The sequence below is a fragment of the Echinops telfairi genome, unplaced genomic scaffold, assembly GCF_000313985.2.
Source record: "Echinops telfairi isolate 266 unplaced genomic scaffold, ASM31398v2 ScPeMD7_655;HRSCAF=1070, whole genome shotgun sequence".
Classification (NCBI taxonomy): Eukaryota; Metazoa; Chordata; class Mammalia; order Afrosoricida; family Tenrecidae; genus Echinops; species Echinops telfairi.
This window is the reverse complement of record NW_022104553.1, coordinates 29031552-29048895: the sequence shown is the minus strand read 5'-3', so window position 1 is coordinate 29048895 and position 17344 is coordinate 29031552. Positions and strand designations below refer to the sequence as shown.

Below are 17344 nucleotides of genomic sequence, written 5' to 3'. Positions count from 1 at the left end.
ACAGATAATCATCTTTCTGGTGTTCTCTGCTTTCAGTGAGGATCCATCTGACATCAGTAATGATAGCCCTCGTTCTGTGTCCTCATCTGACCGGGGCTTGAATTTCTGACGGCTCCTTGCAGATGCCCGGCTGCAGCCACTTCTTGAAATCCCACGTGTGTAGGACATTAAGGATGCTCTTGCGTCGGCTCTGACTGTAGCAACCCTGTGTACAACAGGATGAAACACTGCCCGGTCCTCTGCCGTCCTCCCCATCGTGCTCATATTTGACTCATCTGTGCAGTTTTGTTGAGGGTCTCCCTCTGTGTCCCTGCCCCCCACTGTACCAAGCACCATGTCCTTCTCCAGGGACTGGCTGCTCCTAACAACATGTCCAGAGGACGTGAGACCAAGTCTTACCATCCTTGCCTCTAAGAAGCATTCTAGCTGTACTTGGTCCAAGATGGCTTTGTCACGGTACTGTCCGTGTTCTACTTCGGTCTTCCTTCTTCAGTGTCCACCTCTCACATGCATATTCATGATACTGTTTGATGATGCCCATCTTCTATTGGGCCACCTTCCTTTGGAATGGACACAGATGTGAAGCTCTTGCAATCTCCTGACCAGGTAGCTGGCTTCCAAATGTGCATAGACTAGTGCCATCAAAAGTTGCTGAGCAAAAAATATAATCTCTCTCCTCTGGCCTACACCCCACTCACTGCGTGACCCAGGTCTGCCTGGCCCCTGCGTCCCTCAGCTGAAGAACACTTTGCCTCTTCCTGAAGAGCCACCGTCTGTCTTTTCTGTTCTTCCCGTCTTCCTGGTCAGATACGTGCAGCTTCAGTATGTTTCTTACACAAAAGGCACCGTGCGACCTCCACCACAGGAGCGCCCCCTTGCTCTCACGGAACGTGTCCTGGTGGGCTTCCCATCACAGAGCTTCGCAATTACCCGTGTTTCCCATTTTGGCTTCCTTGTCTGTATCCTGTCTTCTTCTTTTCTTAAATTGGGGGCTATATCAGGCCGGTCTCTTTTGTGATGGGCCGATGTGTCCCCCCCTCCCCTGCATCGTCCATGTCGTCAGACATGCTGCGGACTCCTCCTCATCGGGTCGCCTCACCTGCCGTGCCGCTGCACCTGTGTGCTGCAGTTGGTTTCTCCATCCGCCACTAGGACCTCTTTAGGGGGCCGCCCACTCTTTGTGATGCTGAGCGCTGCCGCCTGGCCTGTTTGTGGCGGTCATGCTCTGTCACGCCGCTGTGCGTAGCTGACTTGGACAGCCTGCCTCTCTCTCACGGATGCTTGGGGCCCTCTGGTCTTTTGTCACATGGGCCACAGAGCATGGCTGTGACGATGAACGGTGGACTGGGACTTCTCAGGGCTCAGGTGGGAGGCGGGAGTGGGAGAGAAGGATGCTGAAAGGCCTTGGGGTTGGGAGGAGCAGGGCATGGGGTGGCCGTGGCCTCTGGGACCGCCATTATAGCAGCTTTGTGGTGTTGCGGCCTGACTCATTTCTCCCAGGTCTCAGGCTCTCATTTGGTGACATGGGGAAGACGGATGGGCTGCCGGGTCTCTTCTGGCTCTGCTGTGGTTTGAGGGGCTGTCCGGAGAGGTATTCACTCCTCTCCCGCTCCCCCACCCGGCCACCTGCTGCAGGTCTCCATCGTCCGCAGCACGACCATCACCTTGACACCCAGCCCAGAGACAGACGTGTCCCTGGTCTACCGTGGCTTCATCCACCCACTGCTGCCAGGGGGGCCTGGCGGTGCCGGAGCTGAGGACGTGGCGGTGTGGGCTCGGGCCCAGCGCCTCCATGTCCTGGCTCGGATGGCCCGAGGCCCTGACACCGAGAACATGGTGAGGGGACCTGGGCGTTGAGGGGGGTGTTTGTGGTAATTGTCGGGGGACGGGTGGCTTAGGGGTACCGGGGAGGGTTGGGGGCAAATCGGAGGATCAGAAGATCCCCCTTGTGGAGGAGGGAGGGCCCTGAAGTCCAAATGTGGGTTTCCTGTTGTGGGCAGACTTGTGAAGCCGATGGGGAGGGACTGGGTGACCTTTGCCCTGAGGGGGCAGTGAGCCAAGCCGGAGAGTTGGAGTGCTTGGAGGTTTTGGGGGCCTAAGGGACTCAGAGGCCCTCCTCCTGGTCCCAGGAAGAGGTGGGGCGCTGGGTGGCCCAGCAGGAGAAGGAGACCAGGCGTCTGCAGCGCCCAGGCTCAGCCCGCCTCTTCCCGCTGCCTGGGCGGGGCCACAAGTACGCAGTGGAGATCCGGGGCCAGCTCAACGGCTCCGTGGGCCCCGGGCACAGTGAGCTCACCCTGCTCTGGGACCGGACTGGCGTGCCAGGCGGCAGCGTAAGTGCCCACTCCTGGCCTCTGATCCCCTGGGTGTGGCTTCACTCCCCTGGACCCCCTCCCGCTTCCCCTAACTCCCTGGGTCCTGACTCTTGGCTCTGAGGCCTGGGCCTCACTTTAACTTCCTAGGCCCCAACCTCTGACCCCCAATCGCATAGGCTGACTTCATCTACATCTTCTGACTCCTGTCCTGTCCCCCCTGCCCTCCGTTCTTGCACCTCCATCTCTAGAGTCGCTCAGATCCTACTCCCCTTCGGTCTGCAGAGCCCCCAAATCCAGATTGCATGTTCCATGTGGTCTTCAAACCCTTAGCCTCAGTCTTTAGCCCCAAGCTCCGACCACACCCCCAGGCCTAAGCCCTGCGTCCTGATCTGAGGGAGCGCTGTGACCCCCAGACCCTCACCTGACCCCCGCAGGAGATCTCCTTCTTCTTCCTGGAGCCCTTCCGCTCAGCGGCCTGCGCCTCCTACTCCTCTTGCCTGGGCTGCTTGGCTGACCAGGGCTGTGGCTGGTGCCTGGCCAGTGCCACCTGCCACCTGCGTCAGGGTGGGGCCCACTGCGGCGGCAGCGATGGGACTGGCGGCTCCCTGCTGGTGCTGGTGCCCACCCTCTGCCCACTCTGCGAGGAGCACCGCGACTGCCACGCCTGCACCCAGGTGCCCACCGAACCAGGAGGGGCCCATCTCTGGGCGGGCAGACTGGGAAAGGAGAGTCTCTCTGAGAAGGGTGGCTGAGCAGATGGGGAGAGATGGGCCCTGGGAGTCGGGGCTGCCCCTCAACCCAGGAGGGTTGGCTCAAATGGCCCGGGAGCCCTAGAGTAGGTCTGTGGGCCAGGCTAGCTCCCAGGTCCTGGGGAGGAGGTCAGGCGTCCATGTCCCTCTGCCACAGCTGCCTCCCCACGGAGAAGTTCCTTGTGAAGATAAGGGGGCCACAAGGCATGGCCATCGGGTTCCCCCCTCAGCCACCGAGCTCTCCCCATTCAGCCACTCTGTTCCCCCACGAAATTCCCTCCCTTAGCTACTGAGCCCCTCCACTCAGCCACCAACTACCCCCTCCATCAGTCACTCCTCTCTCCTACTGAATCCCCCCACTCTGCCCCTCGTCTCCAGTGAAAGAGAGCACGGTGCGCTCCCTGTTCCCCTGTGGTTTAGGAGAAGCCTCCGAGTGGCATTGCGTGGTGCTGTTCGGACCGTGTGCAGCCTCCCGGGCCAATCACAGCTTGGGAGGGTGGGGTGAGAAGTTGGGGAGGGGATGAGCAGAACCACCTCTTGACCCTTCCCGGATACCAAGTGTTGAACCAGCTGCTCCCGGACCACACAGAGTGGGTGCTGCTGCCCAAAGACGGGGTGGGTGCTGGGCAGGCACCAACCACGGAGATCTTTGGCAGGTGGGGGTGTCCCATAGGCAGTTCAGGAGGGCATGGGCTTACAGGGTGTGGTGCTGACTACTGCCCCTCTACTCCCCGCCAGGACCCCTTCTGCGAGTGGCATCAGAGCACTAACCGCAAAGGGGATGCTGCGTGCAGCCGGCGGGGCCGGGGCCGGGTCGCCCTGAAGAGCCCGGAGGAGTGCCCCCCGCTCTGTAGCCAGTGAGCCTAGCTGGGCCAGGGACAGCTCCCACAGCTGGGGGAGGGGGTGCATGTGGACCGGGCAAGGCAGTGACCCTGACCTCGTCCCCCAGGCGCCTGACCTGTGAGGACTGCCTGGCCAACTCGAGCCAGTGCGCTTGGTGCCAGTCCACCCACACGTGCTTCCTATTCGCCGCCTACCTGGCCCGCTACCCACACGGGGGCTGCCGCGGCTGGGACGACAGGTGCGGCCTGTGGGCGTGTGTGTGTGTGTGTGTGTGTGTGTGTGTGTGTGTCCAGGTCCGGGCTGGCAGAGGGCCCGGGCACTGAGCAGCCCACCCCTGCCCCCTGCAGCGTACACTCGGAGCCGCGGTGCCGCAGCTGCGACCGCTTCCTGACCTGTCACGAGTGTCTGCAGAGCCACGAGTGCGGCTGGTGTGGCAACGAGGACAACCCCACGCTGGGCCGGTGGGCATGGCCGCCGGGCGGGGCGGGGGCGGGGTCAGGGGGTCTGCTCGGTCTAACGTCTCTTTGCCCGCCCCTCTGTGCCCCGTTTTCCTTGCTGTACCCCCCTGCTCTCTTTCCCCTCCCCAATTCTGACTTGGGCCTCTCATCCCCTGCCTCGGGGCTCCCCTCTCTCCCCGCCCTCTGTGGCTTCCATCCCTGTCCCTTGTCCGCCTCCACCCGGCCTCCCCTCTTCCTCGCTGGCTCCTCTTGACTCTCCCTTCCCTCCCCACCTCCTCCCCTCATCTCCTATCTCACCCCCACCCCCACCCCCAGGTGCCTGCAGGGGGACTTCTCGGGGCCCTTGGGTGGGGGCAACTGCTCCCAGTGGGTCGGGGAGGGCCTGGGGCTGCCTGTGGCCCTCCCAGCCCGCTGGGCGTACGCCCGCTGCCCAGACGTGGACGAGTGTCGGCTGGGCCTGGCGCGGTGCCACCCGCGCGCGACCTGCCTGAACACGCCCCTCAGCTACGAGTGCCACTGCCAGCGAGGGTACGAGGGGGACGGCAGCACACACTGCAACCGCACGTGAGTGGCCGGGCCTCCCTGACGGGGTCCCTGGTGCTGGCGTGCTAGCCTCCTTCCTGTGGGCCCAGCATCCCCTTGGCTTTAGCTTGCAGACTGGGTCCTCATTAGAGTGACCGGGGTGGGGGGGGGTCCATGGAGACCCCCTCCCCATATAACACTAGCTACCAACCAGTTCTCCAGAGACTAGGCTGGAGTCATCAGCATTGCCATGGAGACGAGGGGAACAAGTTGAAAGGGTTTCCACAGAGCAAGATCACCTGTGGTGATGTGTGGTTGCCATAGAGATGGAGGGCAGTACGGGGGATGGGTTCTCTTGGTGACAGGGCCACCCACACAGCCCTGGACCAAGGAGACAGGCCAGTGGTGGATTTGAGGGGAGGTGGAGGGGGTGGTTTGGAGTTCTAAACCTGACTGGCTCTTCCCCCAACCTGGCCTTAACCCCCCCTCCTCCCCCGACCCCCAGGTGCCTGGAGGACTGTGGGCACGGGCTGTGTAGTGGGCCTCCGGACTTTACCTGTGTGTGTGACCTGGGCTGGACCTCTGACCTGCCGCCACCCACTCCTGCCCCAGGGCCCCCCACCCCCCGCTGTTCCCGGGACTGTGGCTGCAACTTCCACAGCCACTGCCGAAAGCGGGGGCCTGGCTTTTGTGATGAGTGCCAGGGTGAGGACACCTACCTTGGACACCACCCTGGCCCAGCCCCTTGCCCCCAGCATGGGTGTCAGCCTCCCCTGGTTTACCCCCGCCACCCCAACCATTCCTTCCTGCTGTCTCGGACGGGCCGTTTCCCCGCCCTCTGTCTGGGCTTGGCTTCCCTGCATTGCAGCAGTGGAGTGGGGGGTCGGGTAGGCTGGGCCAGCCCCTGACGTGGTGCCCCATCTGCTGGGCCCTCACAGACTGGACATGGGGGGAGCACTGTGAGCGGTGCCGGCCCGGCAGCTTCGGCAACGCCACGGGCTCGGGGGGCTGCCGGCCCTGCCAATGCAACGGGCACGGGGATCCGCGCCGCGGCCACTGTGACAACCTCAGTGGGCTCTGCTTCTGCCAGGACCACACCGAGGGCACCCACTGCCAGCTCTGCTCCCCTGGCTACTATGGGGACCCCCGGTGAGCCAGGCTACACGCTGGGGCAGGACCGGGTGGGGCTGGGGTCGGGGAGCGGTGGGACAGGGCTATTTGATGCTGCCTCTCTTCCGTACCCCCCCAGAGCTGGTGGCTCCTGCTTCCGGGAGTGTGGGGGTCGCGCCCTCCTCACCAACGTCTCCTCCGTGGCACTGGGCTCACGCCGGGTCGGGGGGCCGCTGCCCCCAGTTGGTGGGGCGACAAGAGCAGGGCCGGGCCTGTCCTACTGCGTGTGGGTGGTATCAGCCACTGAGGAGCTCCAGCCCTGCGCCCCTGGGACCCTCTGTCCACCACTCACCCTCACCTTCTCCCCTGACAGCAGCACTCCTTGCACGGTAAGCCCTGAGGGGCAGGTACCAGAACCGCATACTCCCCAATCTGCATCCCCAGGCAGTCTGACCCCAGCCCCCACATTTTATCCCCTAGCCCTTTGTTTCTTAGCGGGGCCCCAAACTTTCAGATCACCTCCTGTGTTCTGGATTCCAGTCCCCCATTCTCCAGGTCCTCAGCTCCCCTTCACCTTGTGAACCCATGCCGACTGGTTAGTGCGGACTGCCCGGATCGGTGCATTTAGAACAAGGCTAAACGCAAGAGTCTTTCTTGATTGATTAGCTATGTCTGCTCTGGGCACAGGATGGGGGCTGGTGGTCTGCGTGCCACCATTTGGCAGCCCTGCCCCAGATCCCCAGGCAGCTCATTTTCCAGACCCAGATTGCCCCCTCCTACCAAACTCCTCCCCCTCCCCTGTCAAGCCTTCCTCTTTCTCACCCTTCTGGTACCCCATTCTTTGACTCTATGCCCTTCCAGCTGAGCTACGTCCTAGCCTTTGATGGATTCCCTCGCTTCCTGGACACTGGTGTCGTCCAGTCAGACCGTAGCCTCATTGCTGCCTTCTGTGGCCAGCGGCGGGACAGGCCCCTCACCGTGCAGGCCCTGTCTGGTATGGGGGCGCTGAGGGCGGGGACCTCTTCATGGGCCTCAAGATCTGAGGTGGCTCCAAGACCCAGGTTCCAGCCCAGCTCTGCCATTGACTTCCTGGGTGGCGCTGTCCTTGGCTATCTCCGGGCCTCTGTTTCCGTAGCTGAGAGTCAAGTAGGACTGTGTGGCTGGGTTGCCTCTTGCAAGAAGAGCACAAAATGTGTGGCAGCTCCTTAGTTCTGTTTCTCAGCCAGGGGCCATCTTGCCCTTGTGGGACATTGGGGACACTTGACTGCACCTGGTGGCGCAGTATGGGAGCCGTGGTGGCGTCCTGGGTTATGCGTTGGGCCTCAAGGTCAGCAGTTCAAACCCACCACACGCTGCATGGGAGAAAGACAGGGCTGTCAGCTCCCATGAAGGTTGGCAGTCTCGGAAACCCACAGGAGCAGTCCTACTCTGGTCTAGAGGGTCGCTACGAGGCGGCCTCTGTTCACTGGTGGTGAGACATCTATGGGAGAGTGCTCCTCGCTCACTCACTCGCCGGAGGGGAGGCTCAGTTTACCCCAGAGAGCACAGGGAGCTCTGGAAAGGTATTGAGCCTCCCACGGCAGGCCCGGTTTCTGTTTCAGCGCGCTGCTATGAGGAGGAGGGTTGGGAGGGCCTGCAGGGAGGAGGGGGGACAGGGACCTGGCTTGGGTGGCGGCAGAGGGATGAACGATTGAGGTCAGGCTGACAGACGGAGGGACTGTGATGGGCTGCTGGAGGAACGGGCCGAGGGAGAACCCATCAGCTGCCCAGGGTTATCTGCGGCCACAGGCTCCTGCTTCACTGCCCGTTATGCTGACTGTTCTGGAAACTCGGCCGGAGCAGTGCCTGACACCCCCCCTCCCCCCAGGGCTGCTGGTGCTGCACTGGGAGGCCAACGGCTCGGCCTCCTGGGGCTTCAACGCCTCGGTGGGCTCTGCCCGTTGCGGCTCTGGGGGCCCCGGGAGCTGCCCCGTGCCCCAGGAGTGTGTGCCCCAGGACGGGGCTGCCGGTGCTGGTCTCTGCCGATGCCCCCAGGGCTGGGCTGGCCCACACTGCCGCATGCCTCTGTGTCCGGAGAACTGTAATGCCCACAATGGGGCAGGGACTTGCAACCAGGTGCGTGGGACGGGGCCATGGGGTGGGGCGCAGCGGGGCCGCAGGGTGGGTTGAGGGCGGGTGGGCAGGGCTCCCCTGAGCCTCCCTCTGTCTCCCTCCCCAGAGCCTGGGTGTATGCATCTGTGCTGAGGGCTTTGGGGGCCCTGAATGTGCCACGAAGCTGGATGGTGGTCAGCTGGTCTGGGAGACCCTCATGGACAGCCGCCTTTCAGCCGTGAGTGGTGGACACCTTTCTCCAGGACAGGATGCACCCCATCGGCTGCCTCCTGGGCCATTTATTCTGCCACCTCCACACTTGGGCCCCCTACCCACTCCCAATACCCGGGCTTGACCCTGGCCTGGTGCTTACCCTCCCTCACCCTCCCCAGGACACTGCCAGCCGCTTCCTTCACCGCTTGGGGCACACCATGGTGGAAGGACCTGATGCCACCCTGTGGATGTTTGGGGGGCTGGGCCTGCCCCAGGGGCTGCTGGGAAACCTGTACAGGTAAGGAGAGCCCCCAGAGGCTGGGATTCATGAATGAGAGGAGGTCACCTCAGGGCATGCTGAGGCATCTGTTGCACAAGGGTCACTTGGGGTCCTCTAAAGGATGCTGGGATACTTACCTGGAGGGGCTAGGGTGCTTCATTAGGTGGTGCTGTGGGGTGTGGTGGGTTACAAGTTGGGGTGCCAACCTTAGGATCAGCAGTTAGAAACCAGCAGGTGCTCCACAGGAGATGGGGGGGGTGCTTTCTGCTCTCGTAAAGATGAAAAGCCTTGGAAAGGCACGGGGCAGTGCTCGTCTGTGCTGTGCAGGGGCTGGGGGTGAAGTGGACTCCTTAGAGAGCACTGGGAGGGCCCCGGGGGCGGCAGGGGTGACTATTGCAGGAAGGTTACCCCAGAGGACGCCGAGAACACCCTTGTATGTGTGTGGTGTCACCCCAGAGGATGCTGGGACCCCTGAGAGGGAGGGAGGGCCACCCTAGGGGATGCCGGCATGCCGGGTGGGGGTGCTATTCCAAGGAATGCTGGATGCCTGGACAAAGGGGTTGTTGTTGAGGCGGGGCTGTATCTCCGTCCCAGGTACTCGGTCAGTGAGCGGCGGTGGACACAGATGCTGGCGGGCGCTGAGGACGGCGGCCCAGGCCCCTCCCCACGCTCCTTCCACGCGGCTGCCTATGTTCCTGCCAGCCGAGGTGCCATGTACCTGCTGGGGGGCCTCACAGCTGGGGGGGTCACCCGTGACTTCTGGGTCCTCAACCTCACCACCCTGCAGTGGCGGCAAGAGAAGGTGAGCATCCCCCCACGCCCCCCACCCCCGGCTCCAAGTCGGGCTCTGACACGATAGCTCCTGCCCGCTTGGCCTGCTCCCCCCAAAGACAAGACTCCCCCTCAGAGTTCCTGTACAAGTCCCAGAACTGACTTTCTGGGGTCCCTCCTGGGTCACTGACCACGGGTGTGGCGCTCTGCTTGGCTGGGTCGAGAGCCGGTCTGGAGTGGAGAACAACAGGCTCCACACAGCCACTTAGAGAGGCAGGGGCCTCCCAGGGAACCCCAGGCCATGATGACCTGCGAGCAGATGGAGCCAGGTGTTGGCCACACACCTGCCAGGACTGTGCCTGACCAGGCCTGAGGGGCTCGTCTCTCGTCTGCTCACAAGTGACCTGCCCTGGTGACCTCTGCCCTTTCCCTCAGGCCCCCCAGACCATGGAGCTGCCTGCAGTGGCTGGCCACACCCTCACTGCCCGCCGTGGTCTCTCTCTGCTCCTGGTGGGCGGTTACTCCCCTGAAAATGGCTTCAACCAGCAGTTACTGGAGTACCAGCTGGCGACCGGCACTTGGGTGTCTGGAGCCCAGAGTGGGACACCCCCCACAGGTGGGCAGGCCAGGGAGGGCCTCGTGTCTTGGACCTCCTGGCCCTCTAGACCTTCACACTGCCTTTCTAGCCAGTCCCACGTTCTGTGGTCACTGCACCTCCCTGCTTCCCTCGTGGTCTCTCTGTCTACCTCCTGCCCCGACTCTGTGTCCACCTCCTTCCCAGTAGCTGAGCAGGCGCTGACTCCTTCTCCCGGGCACCTCAGGCCACTCCTGAGTCTGTCATCACCGTCTCCTCTAAAAGTCTGTGGTCACTTCCCGACAAATGAGAACCCCCTTTCCCCAGAACCTCTAATGATTGTCTTTTAACCGAGGGGAGAGGGACTGAGGACTCACAGGCCGCTGGCCTGGCTGGGTAGTGGCGGGGACACCGAGGGAAGGTCAGGTGCCTGGGGACCTTCCTCATTGCCCGCCCCCTCTCACTCCTGGGACCCTTTTCCCCCAGGTCTCTATGGCCATTCGGCCGTCTACCACGAGGCCACGGACTCCCTGTACGTGTTCGGAGGCTTCCGCTTCCACGTGGAGCTGGCCGCCCCGTCCCCAGAGCTGTACTCCCTGCACTGCCCGGACCGCACCTGGAGCCTGCTGGCCCCGTCTCAGGGGGCCAAGGTCAGGCACAGACGGACGTCAGGACTCGGGGGGCCTTTCCCAGTGCCCCAGGGATGGGCGCAATCCTCCTCCTCCTCCAGTCCTCTGAGCCGACCTTTGATGCCGCCAGCCTGCCCTGGCCCCTGCCCCAGCTCTGCCCTGCTTGGTGCCCTGGCTGTCCCTGCTCACCCCCACCCCACCCCGCCGGGCCTCCCCAGCTCTAAAAGTGGTAGAGGCTGCTCATACTGCTTCCCTGACAAGACCAAAGGTGGGGGGCCATGTGGGAGTCGTCGGGACCCCACGTGGGCGGCCGTGGGCGGCCTGGAAACCACATGCTGTCACCGCCACATGCCATTCCAAGCCTCTTGGCAGGAGGAGAGGGAGGTGGGAACAGGTCCCGTAGCCCTGCCACCAGGGCAACCCCAGGCTGGACAGTGGACTGAGCTCCAGGCAGGGGGGAGCAGCTCGGGAAGGGAGGGTTGGGGGACACCTAGGAGGCGGGTTCCTGGAGGAGGTGAGGTTTTAGGAAGGTCTGTCTGGATGGACCGGCTGGTAGAGGGGGACTGCGGGGTGGCAGGTGGCCCGTGGGCTCTGACAGGCCTGCCCGGCTTGTGTCTCCCCAACAGCCTCGCCCCCGGCTCTTCCACGCTGCAGCCCTCCTAGGGGACACCCTGGTGGTCCTGGGGGGGCGCTCGGACCCCGACGAGTTCAGCAGCGACATTCTGCTCTACCAAGTCAACTGCAATGCCTGGCTCCTGCCCCAGCTCACCCGTGAGTCCTCCGCACAGTCCCCACCCCACCAGCCCCACCAGCAAAGCCCCTCGCCCCCAAGCCGTTCTCTGCCACGGGGCTCTCAGCAACGTCCTCCTGCTGCCACCCCGATTGGGGTGGTTTTTGTTATTTTCTTCAAAAAGTTCCTCTTTGGGAACTCTGATGTATGGAGGGAGCAATCCGGCTTGTTCATCATCCGTGAACCAGGGAGGGGAAAGTCCACGCCAGTCCCATTCCCCGGTTACCTGTGGGGTGAGCCGTCCCGCCGTCCTGCCCCTCAGGTGGAGGCAGGTTTGCCAGTCTTCCAGCTGTGTGGCCGCTCTCCCTTGGCCCTTCTCTCTGCGACCATTCCCGTCACCAGCCTCTCTCTCTGTGGGCGGCACTCTTCTTCCTGGCCCTTTGTTGGCGTCCTCTCCTTTTTTGTTTTCTTGGAGGTGTTGTCTGCGTCTCCTGCCCCTCTGTCTGGTCAGCCCCGAGGGTCTCCATGTGTCCCCTGCTCGCTGTCTCTCTGAACGCCCCTTCCTCCTCCCCCAGGCCCAGCCTCTGTGGGACCCCCGATGGAGGAGTCTGTGGCCCATGCCGTGGCGGCAGTGGGCAGCCGCCTTTATATCTCTGGGGGCTTTGGGGGCGTGGCCTTGGGCCGCCTGCTGGCCCTGACCCTGCCCCCCGACCCCTGCCGCCTGCTGCCCTCTCCTGAAGCTTGTAACCAGTCTGGGGCCTGCACCTGGTGCCACGGGGCCTGCTTGTCTGGGGACCAGGCCCACAGGTAAGTGCAGCGACCAGCGGCCCACCTGAGGGTAGCCTGAGTGTCCTCCCTGGGGATCCTGGGCTGGGCCGGGAGCGAGCAACAGATAGGGTCCCTCCCAGGATGACTGACTGGCTGGTGGGTCATCAAGGGCCGTGGGGGCATTCAGGAGGGGCTCTGGGTGGGAGTGCTGCTTGGGGTCCAAGGGATGCCCCAAAGTACTGCTTTGGGGAGCTGGGGCTGGCCTGGGCCCTGGAGAACCCCCAGAGTTAGGCCAGCAGGTTTAGAAGTGTCTGAGAGATGCTGTGTGAGGGCAGAGACGAGGGGCTGAAGGGCTCAGAGAGACGGTCACTCCTTCGGTCCACGGGCCTGGCCTCTCTTGCCTGGAAGCCCTGGGAGAAGCACACACTTTCCTAGACTGAGAGCAGGCTGGCCGGCCGCATGGTTACCCTACCCAACCTGCTGCCCATCCCATTCACGGCCCACTGAATAGGGGCTCCGAGAATGCCAGTCTGTATGGGAATAGACATCCCCCGCCCTCCTTTGCAGTGGCTAGTGACTTTGAACCTCTGTCCTTGCAGTGTGCAGCCCCTTGCCTAAGCCCCAGCACCATCAGAGCTGCTCATCCTGGGCTGAAGGGTGGCATCTCTTACTGGCTCCCTGCCCCCCCCCCCTCCGCGGGAGGGAGTGGATGCGTCCTGGGACTTGCTGGAGAACTGCTTACAGAGAACGTGCATGAGTCTAAGATCAGATACATTCTGATCTCTGTGCCCCCTGGGGTCTGGGTCAGGGACGGTGGGCCTCGGCTGTGGACGATGGGAGCACAGACAGTTCCAGCAGGGCTGGACCAGGGAGATTCGGTGTGTCTGGGGGAGGCTGCAGGCAGGGCTGGACCAGTCACAGGGCTGAGGGGGTGGGGAGGGGAGGAGGGCCAGAGATCCAGGCAGCAAGAGCCCTGATGGCTGTTGGGCCAGGAGGAAGGCGGTGCTGTCCAGTGGGCCTGACCTGGGTGACAGGCGGAAGTGAGGGAAAGCAGAATGAGAGGCTGTGCTGCAGCTGGTTGGGCATGTGGGGGTGAGGGGGTGTCCTGGAGGCACCAGGAAGAGGTGAGGGTGGGGAGAGGAGGGGGCAGGGCTGACTGGGTGTGAGTGAGTGAGCCTGGGCCTCCTGCCCCCCAGGTTGGGCTGTGGGGCCCCACCCTGCTCCCCAATGCCTCGCTCCCCCGAGGAGTGCCGCCGACTGCGGACATGCAGCGAGTGCCTGGCTCGACATCCCCGGACGCTGCCACCTGGAGAAGGAGAGGTACAGGGCTGGCTGGGGCTGCGGGTTTGGGAGCAGCGGGGCCCCAGGGTGACCCCAAGGAGCTCTTCAACTGGGTCAGGAGGGGTGTTGGGAACCCCCAATGGCCTCACAGAACCCGTTTTCCTTGCCAGGCACCTGCGCCCCGCTGCAAGTGGTGTACCAACTGCCCCGAGGGCGCCTGCATCGGGCGCAATGGCTCGTGCACCTCAGAGAATGACTGCCGCATCAACCAGCGCGAGGTCTTCTGGGCAGGGAACTGCTCGGAGGCTGCGTGTGGGGCCGCCGACTGTGAACAGTGCACGCGGGAGGGCAAGTGCATGTGGACGCGCCAGTTCAAGAGGACAGGTGAGCACTGACCGGGGCCCAGCAGGAGGGGGGTGGGGGGAGCCCTAGCTGCAGGGCGGGGGTGGGGGGAGCTTAGCTGCAGGGTCTGAGGGAGGAGGGTGCTGAGGAGACTCGGACCAGGGGTCTGAGATGGGAGGGGTGGGGGGCCTGGACTGGGTACTATTCCCTCTGCCCACGCCCCTCAGGGGAGACCCGCCGCATCCTCTCAGTGCAGCCCACGTACGACTGGACATGCTTCAGCCACTCCCTGCTGAACGTGTCCCCCATGCCGGTGGAGTCCTCGCCCCCGCTGCCCTGCCCCACCCCTTGTCACCTCCTGCCCAACTGTACATCCTGCCTGGACTCCAAAGGTGCGGACGGGGGCTGGCAGCACTGTGTGTGGAGCAGCAGCCTCCAGCAGGTACTGCCCCCGGAGAGGCTCCCACTTACTTCTCCGCCCTCAGCACCAACCTGCCTCCTCCTGCCCCTCCTTCCTTCCTTCCCCACCTCCCCATACCCTCCTTCCCTCCCCCACAGTGCTTTCTGCCTCCTCACACGCACCTGTTTCCACTCCTCCCACCATCTCCTGTCCGTTTGTCTGCGCTCAGCCTGCGCCTCTCCCTCTGGTGCTCTGTGTCCCCGCCCCAGGCTCCACAGCCCCAGCATCTCTCCATCCCAGTCCCTGACTCTCCCTACTACCCCCTCCGCCCCCTCCTAAACCTCTTTGGTTTCCCTCCTCCTCCGTCTGTCTCTGCATTTGGAATCTCTGCGCTGTCAGAGTCAGAAGCCCGCTCAGGCTGCTTCATTGTGAGGAACCGTGGGGTCTGAGAATAGGAAGTCCTGTAGCTCTGTCCTTCCGGGGGCATGTGGATGCCCCTCTCAGCCATTCCCCGTGCATCTCCATGGCCTCAGAGGGCTGCCCCGACCCTGACTCTGCATGGCTTTCTCGTTCACCTGCGTGGTCACATGCTCAAGGAAAGGCTCGCATGCCGCTCCTGAAGTTCATGTCCCATCCTGGCTCTGTGAGATGTGGCCACAGGGTCACATGGCTCGGACAGGACAGCTCAAGCCCAATCCCTGTGCCTGGGACTCGGGTGGAGAAATGGCGATGAAGATGATCTCTTCTTTTGCTAAATCGTACTGTATTGTGTGTGCAGTGAAGGTCTCCCAACAGTGTAGGCTCCCAACCAACAATGTCTACACATTGTTCCGTCTGTGACATTGGCTACATTCTTCACAGCGGCCGGCCGTCATCTCACCGTCCAGTCTGGTTTGATGCTCGCTTGCCTAGTATGCTGCCCCCATAGCCTCTCGTCTCTTGATTCAGCGGAGCTAGTCACCCTTCGGCCTCCTACAGATGATTCTTCATTTTTATTTTTTTAAAGGGAGAGATTGTCTGCCAGGGTGGGTTGGAGAAAATGCACGAGTGTTAAACCCCCAAAGAAAACCTTTAGAAATCAGGAGCACAAATCGAGAAGTGGGGTTTGGCTCAGTCCTTACCTGGTTCTATGTAAAAGGCATGTCCTGGGGCTTTCTACTCCCATGGAGTTACAGTCCCCGGACGGGAGTGGTTCTGCCCTGTCCTGTTGATTCGGCATCAACTCAATGGCAGTGAGTCTGGGTTTTGTTTTTTTTCAAGCTACCCAGAAGGTGAGGGGTGAAAGGAAGGAAGGAAATAAGAAATGAAGGAGGGAGTGAAGGCAAGCAGGAGTGGAGGAAGGAAGGAGAGGACAGGGAAGAGGAAGGGTTGAGACAGCTGAATAATCGTTTCTGCACTGAAGAGTAAAGCAGCCATCATAAAGGAGGAACGACAACTCCTACAGAGGCGGGTGCTTGTCTTCTAGGCAGGCACCCTCTGTGTTCATTACGGTCCACCCCTTGACTGCCCAGCACATCCCATAAAATCCATTCCAAAGGGACCCCTGCCTGGCGTGATCTAGCTGTACCCCCAGCAGCCACAAAGACACAAAGGCACTCCCCCCGCCCCCCCTGTGGGTGACAGGGCTGATGTCCCTCCTGCTGTCACTGGACCAGAACCTGAGTCTGTTATCCAAAACCCAGAGCCAAGCTGCGGCTGTTCACAGCGACCCCACAGGGCAGCGTCCCTCTGCCTCCTGGGCTCTCCCAGACTAGGTCTTTGCCGAAGCAGACTGCCACATCTCAGTGGCTGGCGGGTTCCCGCCTCCGACTCTTGGTTAGCAGCCCGGCCCTTAACCCTCCGCGTCATCAGACCTCCCTCACTGATGTCCACTGCTCCTCTCATTGCACAAGACCCCGTCAAAGTCCAACAGCATCTTACCTTCTTTCTCCCTTTTGACCAGGATCCAGCTACTGATTCCTTGGTCCAAACGTTCAGTCATAGTATTGGCTCGGATTTTTGGAAGACGCCACATTTTAGGCCCAACCTGGCAGGTGTGCGGGCCAGACTGGCTGCAGTTGGGCTTGAGGGCTGCCAGGCTTGAGCCAGCCAGCCGGGGGTGGCCTTTGTTTCTGACTGGTCTCAGAGCCAGAGGCTAGCAGCAGAGTGTCCCCACCCCTGCCGTGTTTCTTTTCCTAAGGCACCAGCTTTCTAATTCCTTCCTGACTCTTTCCCTCACTTCCCTACCGCCTTCCCAACGTACTTCATTCCTTCAACAGGTCCTTGATTGAGCAACTGCCTCACTTTAAGCCACTCTGCTGGGCCGTGTGTCCGGGGCCGCAGAGAAGCCAGGGCCTGCGCTCGCTCAGGACTTCCTTCAGACCTCTCTTCAGGCACACTGGAAGGACATGCAGTTCAGGCTGTGGGATATCATCACATGCACCCACTAGGGACGGCCCAGCAGAAAGTGCCATCCCGGGCTAGGGCCTGGCCCCTAGCTCCTCTTCCCCCTCCCAGATCGCCCCACTGTCTGCCAGCCGGCGCACTAAATTTAGTTTCAGCAGCCCAGTCTGGCAGGGAACTTGCTTCTGACAGTTGAGCCAGTCTCGGCTGCTGGCTGGCCCCAGCCCGACGGCCTTGGTGCTCCAGCCAACAGGGTTTCTATTTCAGGAGTCCACGGTGACCCCGCTTTTCTCTGAGAGCTCTCAGACAGACAGCCCAGACCAATCTCCCTCCTCTTAGGCTTTTACTTAAGACCCAAGCAGGAAATGAAATGTTCTTATCTGCCAGGCAAGGTCCCCAGTGTCTAGACCTCATTGTGTATGTTGTCTGGGCCCCAGCACCAATAAGCTGTGACCCGGGTGTTGCCTTACGGCCTCGAGCCAAGGTCTCTCCAACTCCCTGGGCTAGGGCCAGGGGACCTTGTTGCCCCAACAACCAGGCCCAATTCTTTCTAAGTGGCTGTGGCCGGTGACCCCCCTTCTCCCGATCCTAGTCTGTGTCTGCCTCAGACGTTGCTGGTTGTAAGAGGCAGAAAGAAGTCCCCTTGGCTACTCAGGTGAAGGGCACTCATCACACTGGTAGGGTGGCGCCTCAGGTACCTCAGCGAACTTGGGGTCCCACCGGGGACTGGTGATGGAGCCTGGATAGCTCTTCTCTCTCCACCTGTCCATCTGTGTGGGGAGCCTGGTTCCCATCTCCTCCTTTCTCTGCCTTGCTCTTGTACTGCACACACTGTTCCCCCCCCCCAACACACACACACACACACACACACACACACACACACACACAC

General features: G+C 62.2%; 1 protein-coding gene across 1 annotated transcript in view; it reads left to right on the top strand.

Annotated features, from left to right (window-relative positions):
• Positions 1-17344, top strand: part of MEGF8 (multiple EGF like domains 8) — a 43340-nt gene that overhangs the window by 17735 nt on the left and 8261 nt on the right. Inside the window, exons 13-34 of the mRNA XM_045292253.1 lie at positions 1636-1836; positions 2130-2330; positions 2747-2986; positions 3800-3918; positions 4011-4142; positions 4252-4365; positions 4678-4926; positions 5390-5589; positions 5823-6033; positions 6134-6383; positions 6856-6988; positions 7862-8109; positions 8213-8323; positions 8478-8596; positions 9173-9380; positions 9785-9965; positions 10410-10573; positions 11179-11323; positions 11858-12089; positions 13247-13370; positions 13502-13715; positions 13901-14115. Coding sequence (XP_045148188.1) covers positions 1636-1836; positions 2130-2330; positions 2747-2986; positions 3800-3918; positions 4011-4142; positions 4252-4365; positions 4678-4926; positions 5390-5589; positions 5823-6033; positions 6134-6383; positions 6856-6988; positions 7862-8109; positions 8213-8323; positions 8478-8596; positions 9173-9380; positions 9785-9965; positions 10410-10573; positions 11179-11323; positions 11858-12089; positions 13247-13370; positions 13502-13715; positions 13901-14115 — 4011 coding nt within the window. The remainder of the gene's footprint in view (positions 1-1635; positions 1837-2129; positions 2331-2746; positions 2987-3799; positions 3919-4010; positions 4143-4251; positions 4366-4677; positions 4927-5389; positions 5590-5822; positions 6034-6133; positions 6384-6855; positions 6989-7861; positions 8110-8212; positions 8324-8477; positions 8597-9172; positions 9381-9784; positions 9966-10409; positions 10574-11178; positions 11324-11857; positions 12090-13246; positions 13371-13501; positions 13716-13900; positions 14116-17344) is intronic.